At 40.3% G+C, this 19,891-nt stretch overlaps 1 protein-coding gene across 1 annotated transcript in view; it reads right to left on the reverse strand.

Moving 5' to 3' along the window:
- Window positions 1-243: 243 nt before the first annotated feature.
- Window positions 244-19,891, reverse strand: part of MND1 (meiotic nuclear divisions 1) — a 46,743-nt gene continuing 27,095 nt past the window's right edge. Inside the window, exons 5-8 of the mRNA XM_030565203.1 lie at window positions 17,817-17,891; window positions 15,673-15,787; window positions 3,529-3,573; window positions 244-489 (exon numbers count right to left, since the gene is read on the reverse strand). Of these exons, the coding sequence (XP_030421063.1) occupies window positions 383-489; window positions 3,529-3,573; window positions 15,673-15,787; window positions 17,817-17,891 (342 nt within the window). The 3' untranslated portion in view covers window positions 244-382. The remainder of the gene's footprint in view (window positions 490-3,528; window positions 3,574-15,672; window positions 15,788-17,816; window positions 17,892-19,891) is intronic.

Below are 19,891 nucleotides of genomic sequence, written 5' to 3' on the forward strand. Positions count from 1 at the left end.
CAGACTCTTCAGCAGAGTCAAACTGCTGAACATGCCTAGATGGGAACTTCTTGGAGATTTTGGCTTCCTCTTGATTGGGCTCCTCCTGGTTCTTATAACAAGCAACCAGAAGCATGAAGACCAGGACCTTATGACAACTATCCTGCACAGCCTTCCTTAATACTTGGGCTGTCTCACTCTGGCACTGAGTGATTTTGAGTTCTGGAAGTAATGTGGGAGGGGGAAACAAAACTGACAATGTATTGTTTACATTTTATTAACATTAATGAAAAGCGCAACTAATACAAGGAGTGTTTATGTTGGTTTGGTTTTGAAAAGCAACACAGACAAATGTCAGCTGAGCAATATTAAATAAGATATGTACATTTGTGTCAGTATCACATTAATCAATATAGTCAAAGTCTTCTGGAATCCCAAAACTTTTGTCAATTCTGTTCTCTTCAAATCCAAATTTCCGTTTGGCCCAAGATTTTATTGCGAAGATATTATCTGTGAACAGAGTGAAAATGTTTCAGTTCACAAGCAGAGTGGGGGCACTAGATTCCTCACTACCGTAAACGCTTCACAATCTCTGGAAACATCCAAAAAAGCACAGAGCTGCAAAGCTTCTGAATATAATTTACTAGGTAGGGCTAAGAGGGGAAAGAGGAATCAATTAACTGAGCACTGCTACAAATGCTAATGAGGCAAATAGGGTTGGTAAAAATGTGTGCATAAAAATTATACTCAAAATGAGTTTTTAGTCACTATTATGTCCTTAGCTACAAATTCTGTAGCTATTTCATTTTATATAGTTAAAATATTACTTAACAGATTAGAAAAATTGGGTTTATGCAGTTATTTTGGGGGAGCTTCTTCATGGTTTATGAACAGAAACTTGAAAAGGTGTATGCTTTTAAAAAATATTCCTATCTGATTATTTTCACCCAAGAAATATTAGCAATATCAAATCTGTTCTTCCCTGATTATGCTGAGGACCTGCTGAACATCCTAAAGAATGTGCATTTTCTGTGAACTCTCACAGCTTAATTTGTTAAAGTGTTAATAATTGAAGCCAAATAGATGTAATAAAACCAAACTGAAGTGTTTCAGTCTGATAAAGAATCCTTTCTCCTCTCAATTATCCAAACGTCTCTTGCCTCTGATGAGGTCAAAATTTTACTTGCTCTCCACTCATTTTAGGACTGGTGTAGTCTAGCTTGTAACTGAGCCAGCTGTACTGCACTGGTATAAAGGTAAAAGTTCAGTACATCCACACTGAATCATGTTAACAACCTTCACAAGTTTTGCCATGCACCTGTAATGTGCTGTTCTAAAAAATTACAACTGCAATTCCATGAGGGTAGCTACTTCACAGTTCCCAATGCAGCTTCCAGAGGCAGTGTATTCTGGGTGACTTTTCAAAAGGCCACCAGTACACTGTGGGGCACTAATCAGAGGACTAGTTTAGTGGGCTTTTGGAGTCACTGAATACATTCTCCCACTACTACTGAACAGTTGAATAAGGGCTACTCTACAGTGGCAACGTTAAAGCGCTGCCACTGCAGCACTTTAACGTGGCTTGTGTAGTCACGGCACAGCATTGGGAGAGAGCTCTCCAAGTGCTGTAAAAACACACAAACACACACAAACAAACCTCAACGAGAGGCACGGCTCCCAGCGCTGGTGCACTGTCTACACTAGCACTTTACAGCGCTGAAACTTGCTGCGCTTGGCGGGGTGGGGAGGTCACACCCTTGAGTGAGAAAGTTGCAGCGCTGTAAAGTGCCAGTGTAGACAAGCCCTAAGTTAGCTAACATGAACCTGAACATGATTTGCCCTGCTACATGTTGACTGCTAAGTCCTGGTCTGTTGTATCATCTAGCTTGACAGAAGACAGCTGTGAACAAATACAGTAAAATTCTGTAACGCAGAAAACGCATATACTGTCATAAAGTAACAAAGAAGTGTCCAAGGTTTTTCCCTATTTAGAATTTTAAGTAAACTCCTGGAGTCAAAACTATGTAATTCTTTATTACATGTATTTTAACCATCAAAGAATGTGGTGCTAGTGTTCTATAAGTTAGTTAATTTTAGAATTAATGATAAATCTACTTGCTGCTAAAGCCATTATTTTAATTTCAGCAAAGTAAGACATTTTTTTTTTTTGGGTTGCATAATATGGATTTAGTTTGAAAAATTTGGGAAAAATCAAACTTCAAAATACTTAAGCTTCAGTAAGTGGTTTTATTTTGTATTAGATTATTTTATCATAATTATTCATTATCCTTTAATTATATTTTACATTACATCTTAGATTAATATAAAACTGATGATTTGATTGTTATGCTAACCTCTGTAATTTAGCAATTGCTTAGGTTAAGGGGAATTATCTATCAAGCTGTTCCATGACTATGTATCTTTGAAGTCAAGTTTTCACCAGCAGATATTTGATTATAAAATTGCTCTTGAGCACAGATATGCTACAATATGGAAGCAGGTTTACAGATTAGAGAGCGAAGTACAATCTCTCAAACACCTCTCAGAAACACTTAATACCCACACAGAACTGATCTTTAAAAATAAATACTTTTTCCTGTTTCACAATGGGGCAGTAATAACAACAATTCTGTTCAAATATAAGATACAAACGACAAGAAGAAATAACCATTAAAAGATTCTTCTTTTTCTATAAAATCTGGAATACAATTTATCGCCTACCACTTCTCTGTTTCTAGAAAAGATTGGGCTATTCACTTACTATACAGTGAACAGGGACAAATTCTGAAAAAATGTAATTTACAAAACACAATATTCCCATCAATTAAAACTCAAATGAAAAATACACATTGTTTGCTCTGCAAAAGGGCAATATGTAACACAAATCACCTGCAGAGCAAAAGAGAGGGGAAAATAATGGGTAAAATATTTCCATAAGAACATAATGCAGTAATCTTCTTCAAAACTGCAACAGCTTATAGATTTCATCTGTGACTCTGAGCAAATGAACTACATACTCTAAGCAAGAATAATTACTTTATCACGCCACATATATTTGCATCTGAATACACACCAGCGACAACAAAACCTCTATATAGCACTGTAAATTTAAAATGCATTAAAAAATGTAAATTAAGATTACATTCATAAAATAAGCCATGTAATTTTCTATGCCAGTGCCACCCACATCAACAACATTAAAGGACTCCTGCTATTGAAGTCTCCTGATATCAACTGTAGAAATTAGCTCCAGACTGAAATCTGGCAAACCAAGTTTCTACTAGGAGAGTAAGTCTTTTGTGCATTTAAAAAAAAATTAACCTGGTAGGTTGTGAATTATATACATGAAACACACATCTATCCACATGACAGTACATTTTTCTAGGGGAGTTATTTCCCTGCACTTCCAAAATCAAGGCTCATCTTAACTGAAAAATTACATATAATTTAAAAGCCCTATAAGTCACTGAGCAGAACTCCGAGTTGAGTTTCGCTACACTCCAGTGCCATAATTAGGATTGTCGTTGAACACTATAAATGCATACCCACCAGTCCATCTGTTGGCTGCTTCCTTGGCAACTTTGTTTGCTTGACCTGAAAGTGAGGAAAACCGTGTACAGTCACATAATTTAACAAGTGCAAAACAGTGAGATGATGTTTGTATTGACACAGTTCCTATGAATCCACTGACCATAATGAAGATACTCATCTGTGGCTTTCAAATATGTCTTTTTTAAGATTCAGCCATGCCCCAAAACTAGTTTAATGAAAAATCATTAACAAAGGACCATAAAAGATACCATTTGAAGTGTCAAAAGTATTTTTAAGAATGTATTTTAAAAGAAAATATTCTAGTTGAGCCTGCTTGGTGGCTCAGCAATAGTGCTCTGCATAGCTATGTGGGAGATCTGAATTAGGTCCATGGGCTGGAAATGCTGCAGGAACAGCTGCCTCTTCTCTGAGAGAGAATGCTTCGCATTACTCAGGAGCAATCTCGCTCACCTGTAAATATTCTTATTTCACAGGTGTGCATGATTCTTTAGAGAAAAAGCACATAGGAATGGTAGTGGCCTGTGAGGTAAATCCAGTTGTGTATCATGTACCTTAGAAGAGGGAACCAGAAAGGTTCTCAGGACTTCAAAGATACTAAGAGGTCTTTGATAAGACAGATAGAATAACGTTTCTGGATAACAAATGCAAAAATAAAGTTTAACACACTTTTTAAAAAACCCATCTCCACTGCAAGTAGCTTTTAAAGAGTTTTTATGACACAAACCAGTTTCTAAGAAAGTTTGTTAAATCTTCTTGTCCCCATTGGTGTAAATGCTGTATCAGCCTGGAAACTTAGATAATAGTAAAATGTAGTGGTGAAAGCTCTGAATTCTTAAAGATGGCTTAAAAAGGTGGGGGGGGGGGAATTGGACTTTGCCCTTTTTGCTTCTTTGTGATGTATGAAGGCAAAGAGAGAGTATGTTGTTTATTTTTTATATTGGAAATTCAGGTCATGTCTGTCCTGAGAGACACTATACTCTTCTCTGCACTGGCATTTGTTCCGAAAATTTTCCATTGTTGCTTCCACTGGTTCAGCAGCTCCATCAATGGGAATGCTAGCACTGACAATGTATTGGCAACATCAGCATTTTAAGCACTGTATGGCCTAACTCTGCTCAGAGCAGGTCTACAAAATAAGGGCTTGTGTAGTCTAATATAAAATGTTAATTTTTAAAATGTGTTCACTAAACCATTTTAGCTAGCATGTTTTAAACCCTAGCATAGATAGGGAAAGTTGTATCTGAATCTAGGGCTTATCTATACTTGCTTGTGTGTGCCAAAATATATATACACAACTTGCCCAGCCAACACCAGGGTTTTAAAACACATTAGCTAAAATATTTCAAAAATACACTTTTTCTCCAAGCCTAAACAAGAGCATATTGTATAGGATCCACTGTGAGCAGGGTTAGACAGTGTAGTACATAAAATGATGGTAGCCAATTACATTCTCAGCAACTAGAGGATAAATAGGCACATATATTTAATTACTATTTATTCAATACCAAGAAAAAGTACATTCACCTGTAAAAATCACAACACACCAGTCCAATTTCTTTTACATATTAACATTTGATAGACATGCTTGGTTTGTCAAATACGTGCAGAGATTTTACTTATTTTAATAATATCACCAGAAGCATATTATGGGTAATATAAAGATTCTGACTCTGTAATCTGGTAACACTCTGTTAAATGGAGAGATCTGATGATTATATTGCTGTTTTACTATATTAATATTTCTCTAAACAAATCTCACTGTGGTAACAATTATTGTTTTGTCTCTGATATTTACATGGCATGGATCTGTAAACCTGATAAAACTTCCTAAATAAAATAGTTTAAAAAAAAAGCTGGTAGCTGCCTGGAGCCTTGCCTTTGCTAGCACTCCCATTGCTGGAGCTGAAACATTGGTAGGTAGCACCTTCTGATAAGCGCTTAAATTGTAATGAAAGAGGTGCTGGAGCTCAAGCAAATTTTTTACTTTCATAACTGATGTGGCAAGCCCAGAGATGCCAGAGCTGTGACCGACAAGCTCAGAGGAGCCAGGGCTCAGCCCTGGCACAAATTAAGCATTGCTTCTGGATTGTAGAAGTAGAGAAATGACATCACAAGAGCTGGAAAGTGAAGGTTTAACAGTTAAGATGAGAAAGGACTTTTAGCCATGCTTTCTAACTTTGTTTTGCTAAAAAGTCTATTCAACTTCTATGAATGGTAACACTGTATAGAAAACTAATCTTGTCAAAGATTAAACAGTTAAGGTGTGTGAAATCATAATGTACATGTTCCAAGACATACATTAGGTCACTCCAGCAGAAGTAGAATTGACAATGACATTCTTGATGTTTTCATGGTAAAAAACCAACAGATCTTTTTAAAAGCCACTTTCAGGCTCTCTTTAGACATAAAGCAGCAAAAAAGGACAAGCCACTTTTTGTTTTAAATCAGTCATTGTTCATCTCTAACGGGTTACTGTAGAAACAATGACCCAATAATCAGTCCCAGCAATGTTACTAATAAATGCTGAAAACTCTCAGCATCCAGAACCTGCATACTGATTTTCCTTCTTCAAGTTCTTAAGGTGGCAAAGAAAGAATTGTACTGAATTCCCTTTCTTACCCTGACTACTTTATCTTATCAGGCCACCCTTAAGGCTTATCTTAACATTTTTATGTACAAAATAAGATCTCCAAAAACAGGAACCTCAAGATCTTGCCCATGAGAATAATGAAATGCCAAGTGTCCCACGACAAAGTAGCTAAATTTACAAAACAAGTAGCAGCTGGTGACGGTGTGAGCTACCATACTAACTCAGCAGGCATGTTTTATGGATTTCTTCACTGAAAGGATCAGAGATTGCAGAGAAAACTGGCAACTTTTCAAGGATATAGTCAGCAGTGGCCCCAGGCACCAGCTCAGCAAGCACATGCCTGGGGCGGCAAGCCGGCGGGGGTGGGGCGGGGGGCAGCGTGCCAGTCATCATGAGGGCTGCAGTCAGGGAGCCTTCGGCGGCATTTCTGTGGGAGGTCCACTGCTCCCGCGACTTCAGCGGCAAGTACATCGAAGGCGCGGGACCAGTAGATCACCCGCAGAAACGCTACCAAATCCACGAGACCGGTGGACCTTCTGCAGAACCACCGCTGAAGGCTCCCTTACTGCTATGCTTGGGGCGGCAAAAAAAAAAAAAGAGCTGCCCCTGGATATACTTAACAATCAGCCTGCAGAACTGTTACCAGTAATGCAAAATATAACTAACATCTTAAATATTTTTCGGGTAAAGTAACTTTTACATCATGAAGTGTAATTCTGTTGTATGGATCAACAGCAGGTGCAATTATTCTCACAGGCTAACAAGCACTGTTAGTTGTGGGCTTCCTAGTACCGCTCATGCAGGGAGGTCTCAGTGAATAAGAACCCTATAGTTACAGAAATGGAATTCATTCTGACGAGTCTCCCTTCCTATACAGTTGCATTTAAATATCAAAACAGTAGCTATAGTAAGAATTATCTATGAACTTTAATCTTCTATATTTCTTCCTACTGACAGAAACAATTTTGTATAGAAAATTTTCTACTTCCCTTGGTCCAAGGCCTCTGCTGTTGAGAAATTACACAAACATTTCCCTTACCCCCTCTAAGCACAATAGGCCAGATCTTCCTCTCACACTAATTCTTGACCTCTCTTGGAGAAGCCTCTTTAGGCTATTCCTGGGAGTTGTGTGACATAAGAAGATGCCTACTAATGAAAGCGTGCTCATGCAATCAAGTTCTGAGTTCACGTTTATTAGGAATGCCACTTTCAAGACCACTGGTCATAGTGCATTGCAGAACTTACACACTTGGCATACAGGACAGCACACTGCTAATTTGGGGTATGTCTACACTACAGAATTACTCCGATTTTATAGAATTCCATTTTTGGCAACAGATTGTATAAAGTCAAGTGCATGCGGCCACACTAAGCACATTAATTCGGCGGTGTGCGTCCATAGTACCGAAGCTAGCATTGACTTCCGGAGTGTTGCACTGTAGGTAGCTATCCCATAGTTCCCGCCGTCTCCCCCGCCCATTGGAATTCTGGGTTGAGATCCCAAAGCCTGATGGGGCAAAAAACATTGTCGCGGGTAGTTCTAGGTACATGTCGTCAGTCCCCCCTCTCCCTTCCTCCCTCTGTGAAAGCAACGGCAGACAACCATTTCACGCCCTTTTTCCTGGTTACCTGTGCAGACGCCATACCACGGCAAGCAGGGGGCCCACTCAGCTCAATGCAGCAGTCATGAACATTGTAAACATCTCGCGCATTATCGTGCAGTTTTTGCTGAACCAGAACCTGCAAAGCCAGGCGAGGAGGCAGCAGCAGTGTGGCGACAAGAGTGATGAGGACATGGACACAGAATTCTCTCAAATGCTGGCCCTGGCGCTTTTGGAGATCATGGTGCTTATGGGGCAGGTTCATTCCATGGAACACCAATTCTGGGCCCGGAAAACAAGCACAGACTGGTGGGATTGCATAGTGTTGCAGCTGTGGGATGATTCACAGTGATTGCGAAACTTTCATATGCGTAGGGCCACTTTCATGGAACTTTGTGACTTGCTTTCCCCTACCCTGAAGCGCCAGAATACCAAGACGAGAGCAGCCCTCACAGTTGAGAAGTGAGTGGCAATAGCCCTGTGGAAGCTTGCAAAGCCAGACAGCTACCAGTCAGTCGGGCATCAATTTGGAGTGGGCAAATCTACTGTGAGGGCTGCTGTGATGCAGGTAGCCAAAGCAATCACTGAGCTGCTGCTACCAAAGATAGTGACTCTGGGACATGTGCAGGTCATATTGGATGGCTTTGCTGCAATGGGATTCCCTAACTGTGGTGGGGCAACAGACGGAACCCATATCCCTATCTTGGCATCGGAGCACCAGGGCAGCCAGTACATAAACCACAAGAGGTTTTCAATGGTGCTGCGAGCACTGGTGGATCACAAGGGATGTTTCACCAACATCAACGTGGGATGGCCGGGAAGGGTTCATGACACTTGCGTCTTCAGGAACACTAATCTGTTTAAACGGTTGCAGGAAGGGATTTACTTCCCAGATCAGAAAATAACCGTTGGGGGTGTTGAAATGCCTATAGTTATCCTTGGGGACCCAGCCTACCCCTTAATGCCATGGCTCATGAAGCCATAAACAGGCAGCCTGGAAAGTAGTCAGGAGCTGTTCAACTATAGGCTGAGCAAGTGCAGAATGGTGGTAGAATGTGCATTTGGACGTTTAAAGGGACGCTGGAGCACTTTACTGACTCGCTCAGACCTCAGCCAAACCAATATTCCCATTGTTATTGCTGCTTGTTGTGTGCTCCACAATCTCTGTGAGAGTAAGGGGGAGACATTTATGGCGGGGTGGGAGGTTGAGGCAAATCACCTGGCCGCTGATTACGTGCAGCAAGACACCAGGACAATTAGAAGAGCACACCAGGAAGCAGTGCACATCAGAGAAGCTTTGAAAACCAGTTTCATGACTGGCCAGGCTATGGTGTGACAGTTCTCTTTGTTTCTCCTTGATGAAAACCCGCCCCCTTGGTTGACTCATTCCCTGTAAGCCACCCACCCTCCCCCCTTTGATCACAGCTTGCTTGCAAAGGAAATAAAGTCACTATTGTTTAAAAACCATGTATTCTTTATTAATTAATTATAAAAATAGAGAGAGAACTGACAAGGTAGCCCGGTGGAGTGTGGGAGGAGGGAAGGAAAAGGCCACTTCAAAACTTGTTGAATGCCAGCCTTCTGTTGCTTGGGCTGTCCATGGGGTGGAGTGGCGGGGTGCACGGAGCCTCACCCCTGCCCCGCGTTCTTGGGCATCTGGGTGAGCAGGCTATGGAACTTGGGCAGAGGGGAGGGCGGTTAAACAGGGGCTGCAGCAGCACTCTGTGATCCTGCTGCCGTTCCTGAAGCTCCACCAGATGCCGGAGCACGTCCGTTTGATCCTACAGTAGCCCCAGCGTTGCATCCTGCCTCCTCTGATCTTCCTGCCAACACCTCTCATCTTGATCATCCCTCCTGTCTTCACGTTCCTCCCTCCTGTTCTCATGTTCATTGGCCGCTTTCCTGTACTGTGATACTGTGTCCTTCCACTCATACAGATGAGCTCTTTCATTGCGGTTCAACTGCATGATCTCAGAGACCATTTCAGCACATGTGCATTTTTTTTTGCCACCTTATCTGAAATAGCCTTCGGGATGGAGAAAAGAGGCTTGAAAAATTTGCAGCTGCGGGAGGGAAAAAAGGGAGAGAAGATATATTTTACAGAACAATGGGTATACTCTTTCACAGTGAACAACACTATTCACATTACTTGGCACGTGTGATGTCGGTACAAGGTCGCATTTTGTATCTTAATATTGAGTGCCTGCGGCTTTGGTGTTAGAGATCGCAGACGCAGGGCCGGGCAACAGAATTCAGCTTGCATGCGGCCATGATAAGCCATACTCTTTCGGCTTCTGCAACCTTCATAAAAGCAGCGCCTTCCTTTCCCATACCAAGCAAAGCCCGTTGAGTGCTGCAGTTTTCATGTTAACGTGCAGCAGCAGAAACCAAACGAAACCACCCCCCCACCCATCCAATTCTCTGGTATGATCGCTTTACCCCTCCCTCCCCACGTGGCTGGTATCGGGGAAGATCCCTGCTAGCCAAACGCAAACAGCTCAGCACCAATGCCCGCCCCCCCGACTGCTTGGCTAACTGCAGGGAGGATTTCTTTTGAGCCACAGGCAAACAGCCCAATAGGAATGGCCACCTCTGAATGTCCCCTTAATTAAATTCCCGTATTTCAACCAGGTTACCATGAACGATATCACTCTCCTGAGGATAACACAGCGAGATAAAGAATGGATGTTGCTTGAATGCCAGCAAACACCGGGACCATCGCTTTCAAGCTTTGTCATGCAATGATACCAGATTACTTGCTAATAGCATGGTATGGTAAAGTGTCCTATCATGGAGGACGGAATAAGGCTGCCCTGCCCAGAAACCTTCTGCAAAGGCTTTTGGAGTACCTCCAGGACAGCTTCATGGAGATGTCCCTGGAGGATTTCTGCTCCATCCCCAGACACGTTAACAGACTTTTCCAGTAGCTGTACTGGCCGTGAATGCATCCCAAGTCCTCAGGGCAAATTAATCTTTAAAAAACACTTGCTTTTAAACCATGTTTTATATTTACAAAGGTACACTCACCAGAGCTCCCTTCTCCGGCTTCATGGTCGGGGATACCGGCTTGGGAGGGTATTTCAGTCAGGGTGAGAAAAAGATTCTGGCTGTTGGGGAGAATGGTGTGCTGTGTACTCTCCTCAAGCTCGTCCTCCTCCTCCTCATTTTCCCCGTCCACAAAATCCTCAGGCATGGCTGTGAATACCCCCTCCTCAGAATCCACGGTCAAGGGTGGGGGCGGCCCCTTCTAGAATTGCATGCAGCTCAGCGTAAAAGCGGCATGTCTTTGGCTCTGCCCCAGAGCGTCCGTTTGCTTCTTTGGATTTCTGGAAGTCTTGTCTGAGCTCCTTAACTTTCACGCAGCACTGTATTGAGTCCCTATTGTGGCCTCACTCCAGCATGCCCTCAGAGATTTTTTTCAAATGTTTTGGCATTTCATCTTTTGGAACGTAGTTCTGCTAGCACGGAATTGCCTCCTTATACAGCAATCAGATCCAGTACCTCTCATATAGTCCATGCTGGAGCTCTTTTTCGATTCTCGGACTGCATGGTTACCTGTGCTGATGAGCTCTGCATGGTCACCTATGCTGATCAGCTCTCCAGGCTGGGCAAACAGGAAATGAAATTCAAAAGTTTGCGGCGCTTTTCCTGTCTACCTGGCCAATGCATCCGAGTTCAGATTGCTGTCCAGAGCAGTCACAATGGTGCATTGTGGGATAGCTCCCGGAGGCCAATACCATCGAATTGCATCCACACTACCCCACATTCAACCTGGCGATGTCAATTTCAGTGCTACTCCCCTCGTCGGGAAGGAGTACAGAAATCGATTTTAAGAGCCCTTTATGTCGAAGTAAATGACTTCGTTGTGTGCCGGGTGCAGGGTTAATTCATTTTAACATTGCTAAATTCGACCTAAACTCTTAATGTAGACTAGGCCTTGATTGCCTAGCAATTATTGCTGACTCATCCATAGATCAACACTGACAGTGGTCTTGGACAAGGTTCTGCATTTTGCCATCAGGGACTATTTATAGCAATGAGAGGGAGATCAAAAAAGTTAATGGAAGAGGCAGTGATCATGAAACAGAAAGCAGGACAACAGCTCTTAAGTGAATGCCTATGCAAGTTGGGGTCCACAAAACTATCAGCAGACTCTATCAAACGCTGAAGAAATAAAAATCTAATTGTTTGATAGCATTGGGGAAGAAATGGATGTTCATAAGAAGCTTCCATCATATTCAGAGTGCAGAACATGACCCATGACCCCAATGCTCTGCTTTACCAGAATTCTTTGCACTGTTTCAGCCAAAATATCAAATATGCTGTAATACTTTTAAAGTTCACCACACCATAACTGGATTCAATGTACACATTTGATTTGTCATTTAAATTATGCATTAAATATCTTATTTAGTGTAGCTATTTACATTGAGAATGCTATCTTCACAACAAGGGCTAGAAATGTTTGAGTCTAGATACTGTAGAAAATTTTGCAATTACTAGGAAATTCACCTGGGAGTCACAACTCCTAGCTTAAGATCCACTGCATGTTAGAATGGTTTTGAAAGACATGGAGCAAGACATAGTGCAAGCCATCGGCAGTTCAAACCACCATGTATATGAATTATATTAGCATTGCTTTCTCAAAAAATGAAGAACTTATGCCTGAAAATAACCCCTGTGCAAATGCATACAATAGTTCCACCTCTGTCTCTATAGTGAGACACAGTAGCACATACTAAATTATTGGGAAGCTAATCCCCCTCTCTAGGAGTGTATTTTTTAAAGTGTCTAGGAGCTTTGTCAGCCTAATTTAAAAAAAAAAAAAAAGTCCATTAGTACATGCTCCCTATGTCCTTTATGAAAAGGTTAGACTGTCAAGTCTCATCAGTACATATGTAATGTGTCATTGAAAAATGTCTCTCATGTTTTGTCAGGACCGGTAACAAAAAATTTCTACAACCCACACATAACATGCAATGTACAGTGTCATGTACTCACACATACCACATTGTGCATGAGCACTCAAGCATGCGCCCGTGCACGCGCGTGCGCGCGCACACACACACACTTAGCTTTAAAGATATTTTTTCTTAAAATCCCACTCCTTAATTCTTGGTCTCATAACTCTTATAGCCAAAGCTACACCTCTTCTATTGCCCAAGCAGACAAGAGCTAATGCAAACAGGAAATAGTCCCCCTAACAAGGAGAAAGTGACCACACTGGCTTAGGGTATGATCAGTGAACACTGAAGTCAGTGGGAGTATTTCCCTTGAGTTCAATGGACTCCAAAAACAAAAACGAAAACATTCACTCATGATATGTCTACACTGCAATTAAAAATCCATGTCTGGCTTGCGCCAACTAACTCAGGCTAACAGGCTGTAGATTTTTGGGCTCAAGCTGCAGCTCAAGCTCTGAGACCATCCCACCTCTCAGGACCCTAGAGCCCAGGCTCCAGTCCGAACTTCTACACCACAATTAAACAGCCCCTTAGCCCGAGAACCACGAGGCAGAGTCAGCTGGCACAGGCTAGTCACGGTGTAGACATATCTACAGTTGTGATGTCTCAGGCACATCATCTCCCCACATAGGCAATTCCTTACTGCCCTCAGAGACCATCAATATTTGTATTAAATTATTGCATCTAATATGTATTTGTCCCCCAATATTTTCGTAAGTTACCTGCATTTGATGTTACCTGCTCCCTCCCACGTGTACTTTGCAGCCATGACACTAGTCAAGGGGAACATCAAGACTTTTATTCTGCTATACTGTATTTAGAAACTTCCATAGAGCCTCAAAGTTCTTCCGTATCCCTACATTTTGGGGTGTCACAAATCTAATATCCTGATCATTCAAGTAAAGTTGATCTACAAAGGAGGGAGGGAGAAATTACATCAATCCACCACATGCAAGATAGGACTTGCATCAATATAATCTGTCCTGGTACTTTACTGGTGTAAGCTGCACAGCACAGTGTGCCCACATTATGGGTTTGCCCTGGTATGTAACAATAAATTTCCCTCATCCAGACAACGCCATAGTTATAGCACATCTAGCTATAGTGAAGACATGACAAAGCTCTTAATATACATGAGACTGTTGACACATTTTCTATGGGAAGAGGAGACTTGAAAAATCCTGATATTTTAATGTAAAAGCAGAAAGAAGAATTTAAAAATCCAAAATACATTTCCAGGTCTACTTTGTACAGCATGAAACAGCAAAAAGGGCACAAAACCAATATTTTATATTTTCCTTTGCAGATCACCTTTAAACAACAGTCAACAATATCTGCATCAAAGAGCTGAGTGAGCTGTTTAGTGGAAAGCCAAGTAATCAAGGTTGTTCCATTCCTTTGTTTAACAGTGGGACAGTACAAGTGATGCAACTAGTCTCTCTCTCAAAGTAGTCTCAAACATCATCTCTCATTTCCTTAGCTTTTTTCTGGTAAATGCTGCTTCCATGTAATCTTTTTAAGACACTACCAAGTGAACTGCTGCTTATTCTGTGACTGAGAAGTGACTGCAAATTGTGATGCTCCCCATTTAGTCACCTGTAGCCATTTGCCCACATCACAAAACCGATCACATGTTCACCTAACCATTATATCAGCTCCACAAGATTGTTATGAAGATTTACCAGCTTAGGCACTAACCTACTTACGCTAATTTCATTCCCCATCTTCCTCTTCCATCCCTCCCCTCCAACATTTTTTTCCTCTTAAAATATAACAGTAATTTAAAACCAAAAAACTAATGATCCTTCCCCTTCCTGTCCAAAAACAGTTAAATACCAGGGCAAGTACAATTATTCAGGGTTGAAACAGAGAGTGTTGCAGGTGCTAGTTAAACATCTGATCCTGGAATTGGACCCATGAAGGTGAACCCCTATCCTGTGCTGAATCTTTTGAAATGCCTGTGTTGAACCCCATGGACAAGATGATTGCAAGATCTGTACCTAAAAGTCTGAATGACCTATTCCATTATAAACCCTTGTTTTCAATTGCTCTTACAATTTTTGTAAAGATATTCCTTACAGGATTAAAATTCTCCTTCCTTCTCTCAAAACAAAAAGAAAAACGGTTTTTGGTTATTTTTCCTCCTCTAAAGCTGGAACAAAATATAGTTAGCCAGTCATTGGATATATCAGTGTGGAAGAAAACATGCGTTCAAGCTTTAAAAACTGGTTTTTTGCTTAGTTAATTAAAACAGCTTCATTTTAAAATAAACTTGGCAGAGATACAAGTTCTCAGAGAGGATTAATATCACTTTGACTTGTTTGAATTTGTCTGAAGTGTAAATACCATGTATGCATCTATACACTCAGATTCACAGTATTTGTCACATTAGTTTCTACTCCAGATTGACTGGAGCAGACGTGAAACGTTCTCTAGCCCCTGAATGTGTACAAAAAATCAGACCGCAGTAGTTTAAGGTTCTCCACTTCTGTGAAGAATTTCTCTATTTATTCAAACTTGACTTCTCTGCTGAGTGTGCCAACAAAAACTGCAATTACTTGTGATCTATAATCTTCACCCAGTTTTTCAAATATTAAAAACTAGTGCATTCATGTGCAATTATACTCAGAAATGAGATTAACTAAAAATGACACCTGCTTACCAAATTGGTCTGTTCCCTATATATGTTCAGTGACATCTGCTTATTTCACTCACAGAACAAGACTTCAGTTAACCAGTAAAGCCAGTAACAATGTGTTTAGGTTACTTAACACTCTTGATTATAAAATAAAATGTCAGAAGAATTTGTAGAGCTTTTACAACTCTTTGGTTTGCAGCAGCAACTTGAAATTTGGCAGAGGGAAGTCTGCCTTTTGTGCCCATATGAAAATCCATTCAGCTGTGCCTGAGTTATGAGCTGTTGAAAAGCATCATTTTTCCTTCTGTGAAATTTTAACACATTAAAGCTACACAATATACAACTTACGGATTTCTTCAACAACATCTGGATCACATTCTTTGTATTTCTCTATTTCTGCCATTAGGTGCTCTTTTTTCTGCCGGAGAGCAGCAAGTTCCTTTGTTAGGGCAGCACGTTCTGTCTGGGTTCAGAGCATTTTGGGAGAAACCAACAGGAAATAAAATTAAATAGGCAGTGATTATACTTCTACTACTACCACCACCACGACCACCACCACCACCACTACATTTATGCAAAATGCAAATATCATTTTACTCTCCAAAACTATCAGATAGACTGTTGGGTGCTCCATTTCCTACTATTTTAAGGTAGGCAAACCAATCCTGCACTTTATGCACATTCAGAATGCCCTGTTTCAAAGTGGGTCTTCAGTGCATAATGAATGCAAGATCAAGGCAAAGTGGTTAAACAAATCAAAATTATTGTAAGTAATCAAACTGTTATTTGTTCCTAGTTATATACATGGGTAAATAAGGATTGGGACCACATCTCAGATCCTCACCACACTACCTATACACATTATGATATTCATAATCAATAACTAGCAATTGTTTCTTTAGTGTACTTCACTGCTTTCACTGAGCCCTTACTGTACTGTAAACACACTATTATAAGTAATCTTGATAACTATTTAACAACCAAAAACATGCCAGCACATGTATACCAACAGTGAAACAGTCAGTTTCCAGTTTAGATTAACTTGTGAGGCAGAAATATAAATATAGTGAATTAAATGCAATACTCTGTGACTTGAACTTGAACTTTATTGTGATAGTTGAGACTAGTGTAAATGAGAAAGATAATTCTAGCTGAAAGTTAAAATAAAAACACATAATATTAGAAGAGCCACACTTTTCCATTCTAAACACTTTAATGCAGGGGTTCTCAAACTGGGAGTTGGGACCCCTCAGGGGGTCATGAGGCTATTACATGAGGGTTCGTGGGCTGTCAGCCTCCACCCCAAACCCCACTTTACCTCCAGCATTTATAATGGTGTTAAATATATTTTTAAAAGTGTTTAATTGATAAGGGGGGAGTTGCCTAGAGAGGCTTGCTATGTGAAAGGAGTCACTAGTACAAAAGTTTGAGAACCACTGCTTTAACGTGTGTGGATATAGCATCTCTTTGAGAGAGTCTCTTTCTCACTACAGTAATTGATTACTCAGAGTACTGAATGAATAATAATAAAATGAAAAATACAGTCCATTTTAAAGAAGAGACGTGACATAAAATTATAATGTCACTAACGGTACCATACAGTAGACCACTTAGTGAGAATAACAAAAATCTATTACAAAGTTATACACATATATTGTAGAGTGTAGAAAAAATGTATGGTGTTATTTGAGAACTAGTATGCAGTCATGTAAGTCAAGATTGTATCATAACACATTAATCCTTAACTTTCACATTTTCTGATACCTAGATACTTGATTGTGCAATACTAATGTTCTCTTGACAGTTTTTTTAATGGAATTATTTTTTCCATAACAAAAGCCTTACCTCTGTTTCACATCATTTTAGGGCAGCAGCAATCTCCAAAGTACAAAAACTAATTCAAATATTTCAGATCTATACTGTCCCTCCAAAGAACATCATCTACTTCAAACATACTACTGATCAGTAAGAATCTAGATTTACCTGCCCCAATGCTGTTTAGGATACTGTATGAAAGACATTTCCACCTAACATGCCTATGAAGTGGCATGTTTTAAGTTTCGTTTGACTGTGCTCTTTCAACAGTTTCAACACAGAAAGGATCTTTGTTAAATTTAGCCAGATTAAAATCAAGATCCAAATTTTAAACAACCACCTAAATTCACAGATAGCTGGGTTCATTTGACTATTCAGCAGTATCTGGGCATTTCAGCACGTACCTACGATTAGTTTAGTTTGGGGGTTAGTTTGTTTTGTTTTCAGTCTGATCCAGGTTTACAAAGAGCAGCTCTCAAGCAATCACAAGATTTCTCACCCTGTGAAACACCCACCTGCTAGTCACCACAGATCAAAATCAGCTATGCATCAGCAAGTCTGATATTTTTCCATTCTGTTAAGATTTTCAATGATTTTATATAAAACTGTAACATGTTAACATCTACAGATTGTACATCCTCACAGATTCTTCAATGAAAAAATGAACAAAAACTTACAGTCTCTTTGCGTCCGATTTTTGATTTCTCAATGCTTTGCTGTAGCCTCTCTTTCTTCTGACTACTTTCAGCCAACTGAGGAAGGAAAAACAGAATCCAATCAACATATTTTATTAGGTATTTAAAGGTTGTATTTTATAAACATCTTCATAGACCAGGTGTATATATTGAGTTTTTCCCTTCATGGCACATCATTCTGCTACCTCAATCCAATCCATCACCAACAACAGCCCTGTTTCATATCAAAACCAAGAAGCCAACCTTGGTATAAGAGGTTTCATGATATAGAAACATAATGCTGCTGCTACCTCTCCCCCTACTGCATCCCTACTCCATGCGAGCAATGACTAATGTGTGCACATTTTGACAGATCCACCTGGTGTCTATGAACCTTCCCAAAGTCTGGTAAGCCCTGTACACTGCCCCAACCACCTGGTTTGTAGTAAGCCCAAAATCCTGCTCCCCTGTTCTGCTAAATTGCATTGATGATGCTACAGCTGGAGCCATCTGCCTGTATGCGTGTGGGAAGCTGCACAACTACTCACTTATTTATATAGCATTCACTTTCAAATATTACTTCCTATTCTGTACAAGATTTACCAATATACTGAGCAACTGTAATCACGCTCTGAAAGAATGGAAGATTCCCCCACTCCCATTAACAGTGATCAATTTATATAGAAGTTACACTAACAAGTAAGGCATATAAATTTTGGGTGAATTAAGTCCAACTATTCCCTCACTGCTGTCAGTGAAAATAACCACAAGCTCAGTGAAGACCTGGAAGAAAATTATTTTCAGTGCTTATGGATCAATGTCCTAATAGCAAAAGCACATAATGGGGTACTTGTTGGTGTCTGCTACAGTCCACCAAATCACATTAGGGAACAGGATGACCAGCCCCTGAAGCACTTATCTATACTGTTTATGAAAAAAGGCTGCATGATCATGCAGGGACTTCAGTCTGAGTCACATATGCTGGAGGGCTCAGGCTGCCAGTACTAAAACGTCCTCAGAATTTCTAGAAATTACAGATGACAATTTGCTAATTTAAGAAGTGTTGAATACAACATGGAAGAATTCTATAGGAGACCTCAAACTAAAATTTGGTGCTAGCTTAGGTACAAGTGATCATGACTTGATCAAATTTGTCATGTGCGAACAGTATTAAGTCCAAATAAGTACTTACACACACACTCTGAAGAAGAGCTCTGTGTGGCTTCAAAGCTTGTCTCTCTTACCAACAGAAGTTGGTCCAATAAAAGATATTACCTCACCCACCTCATCTCTCCGGTACCCTGGGACAAACACAGCTACAACTACACAGTGTGCTCGCACCTCCTCCTCCCCTAAACACACACAGAGCTATAAAACTGCCAATTTCTCAAAACTGAAAACAATTATGAACCAAATCAGGTGGAAAAATTTAAATAGAAAAATATGAATTATAATTGGGAATTTTAAGAACATTTTGCTACGTGTCCAAAAAGCCACAATTGAGAAAGGAGGCCACACTGGTTAGAAAAACAGCTGTCTTAGAGGAGTAGTGAAAGCAACAAGAAAAATAAATTATATAACAACTATAAGAAGCTAGAAATTGTAAGAAATGGATAAGGTAAACAAAAGGATACAGGGAGAAATCTATGGCCACCAGCAGTAAAGACAATAAGGAGGAGATTTTTTAATTAAAATTTGGCTATTTGACAGTGAGGAATCATCATCAGATAATATGTTTCTAGTGGGGTCCCACAGGGATCAATTCTTAGCCCTTTGCTACTTAATATTTTTATCAATAATCTGGGGAAAAAATCAAATCAATTGATAATATTTGCAGATGACAAAAAGTTGGAGGAGTTGCAAATAATTAACAGGACAGGTCACTGACACAGAGCAATCTGGATTGCCTGGTAAATTTGGGGCAAGCAAATATTTTGTATTTCAATAAAGCCAAATATAAAAAAATCATACATCTAGGAACAAAGAATATAGACCATACTTACAGGATAAGGGACTATCTTGGGAAGCAGGGATTCTGAAAATGACTTGGGAGGGTCAGGGTGGTAATCAGTTGAATA

The sequence above is a fragment of the Gopherus evgoodei genome, chromosome 5 (genome assembly GCF_007399415.2).
Source record: "Gopherus evgoodei ecotype Sinaloan lineage chromosome 5, rGopEvg1_v1.p, whole genome shotgun sequence".
Lineage (NCBI taxonomy): Eukaryota > Metazoa > Chordata > Testudines > Testudinidae > Gopherus > Gopherus evgoodei.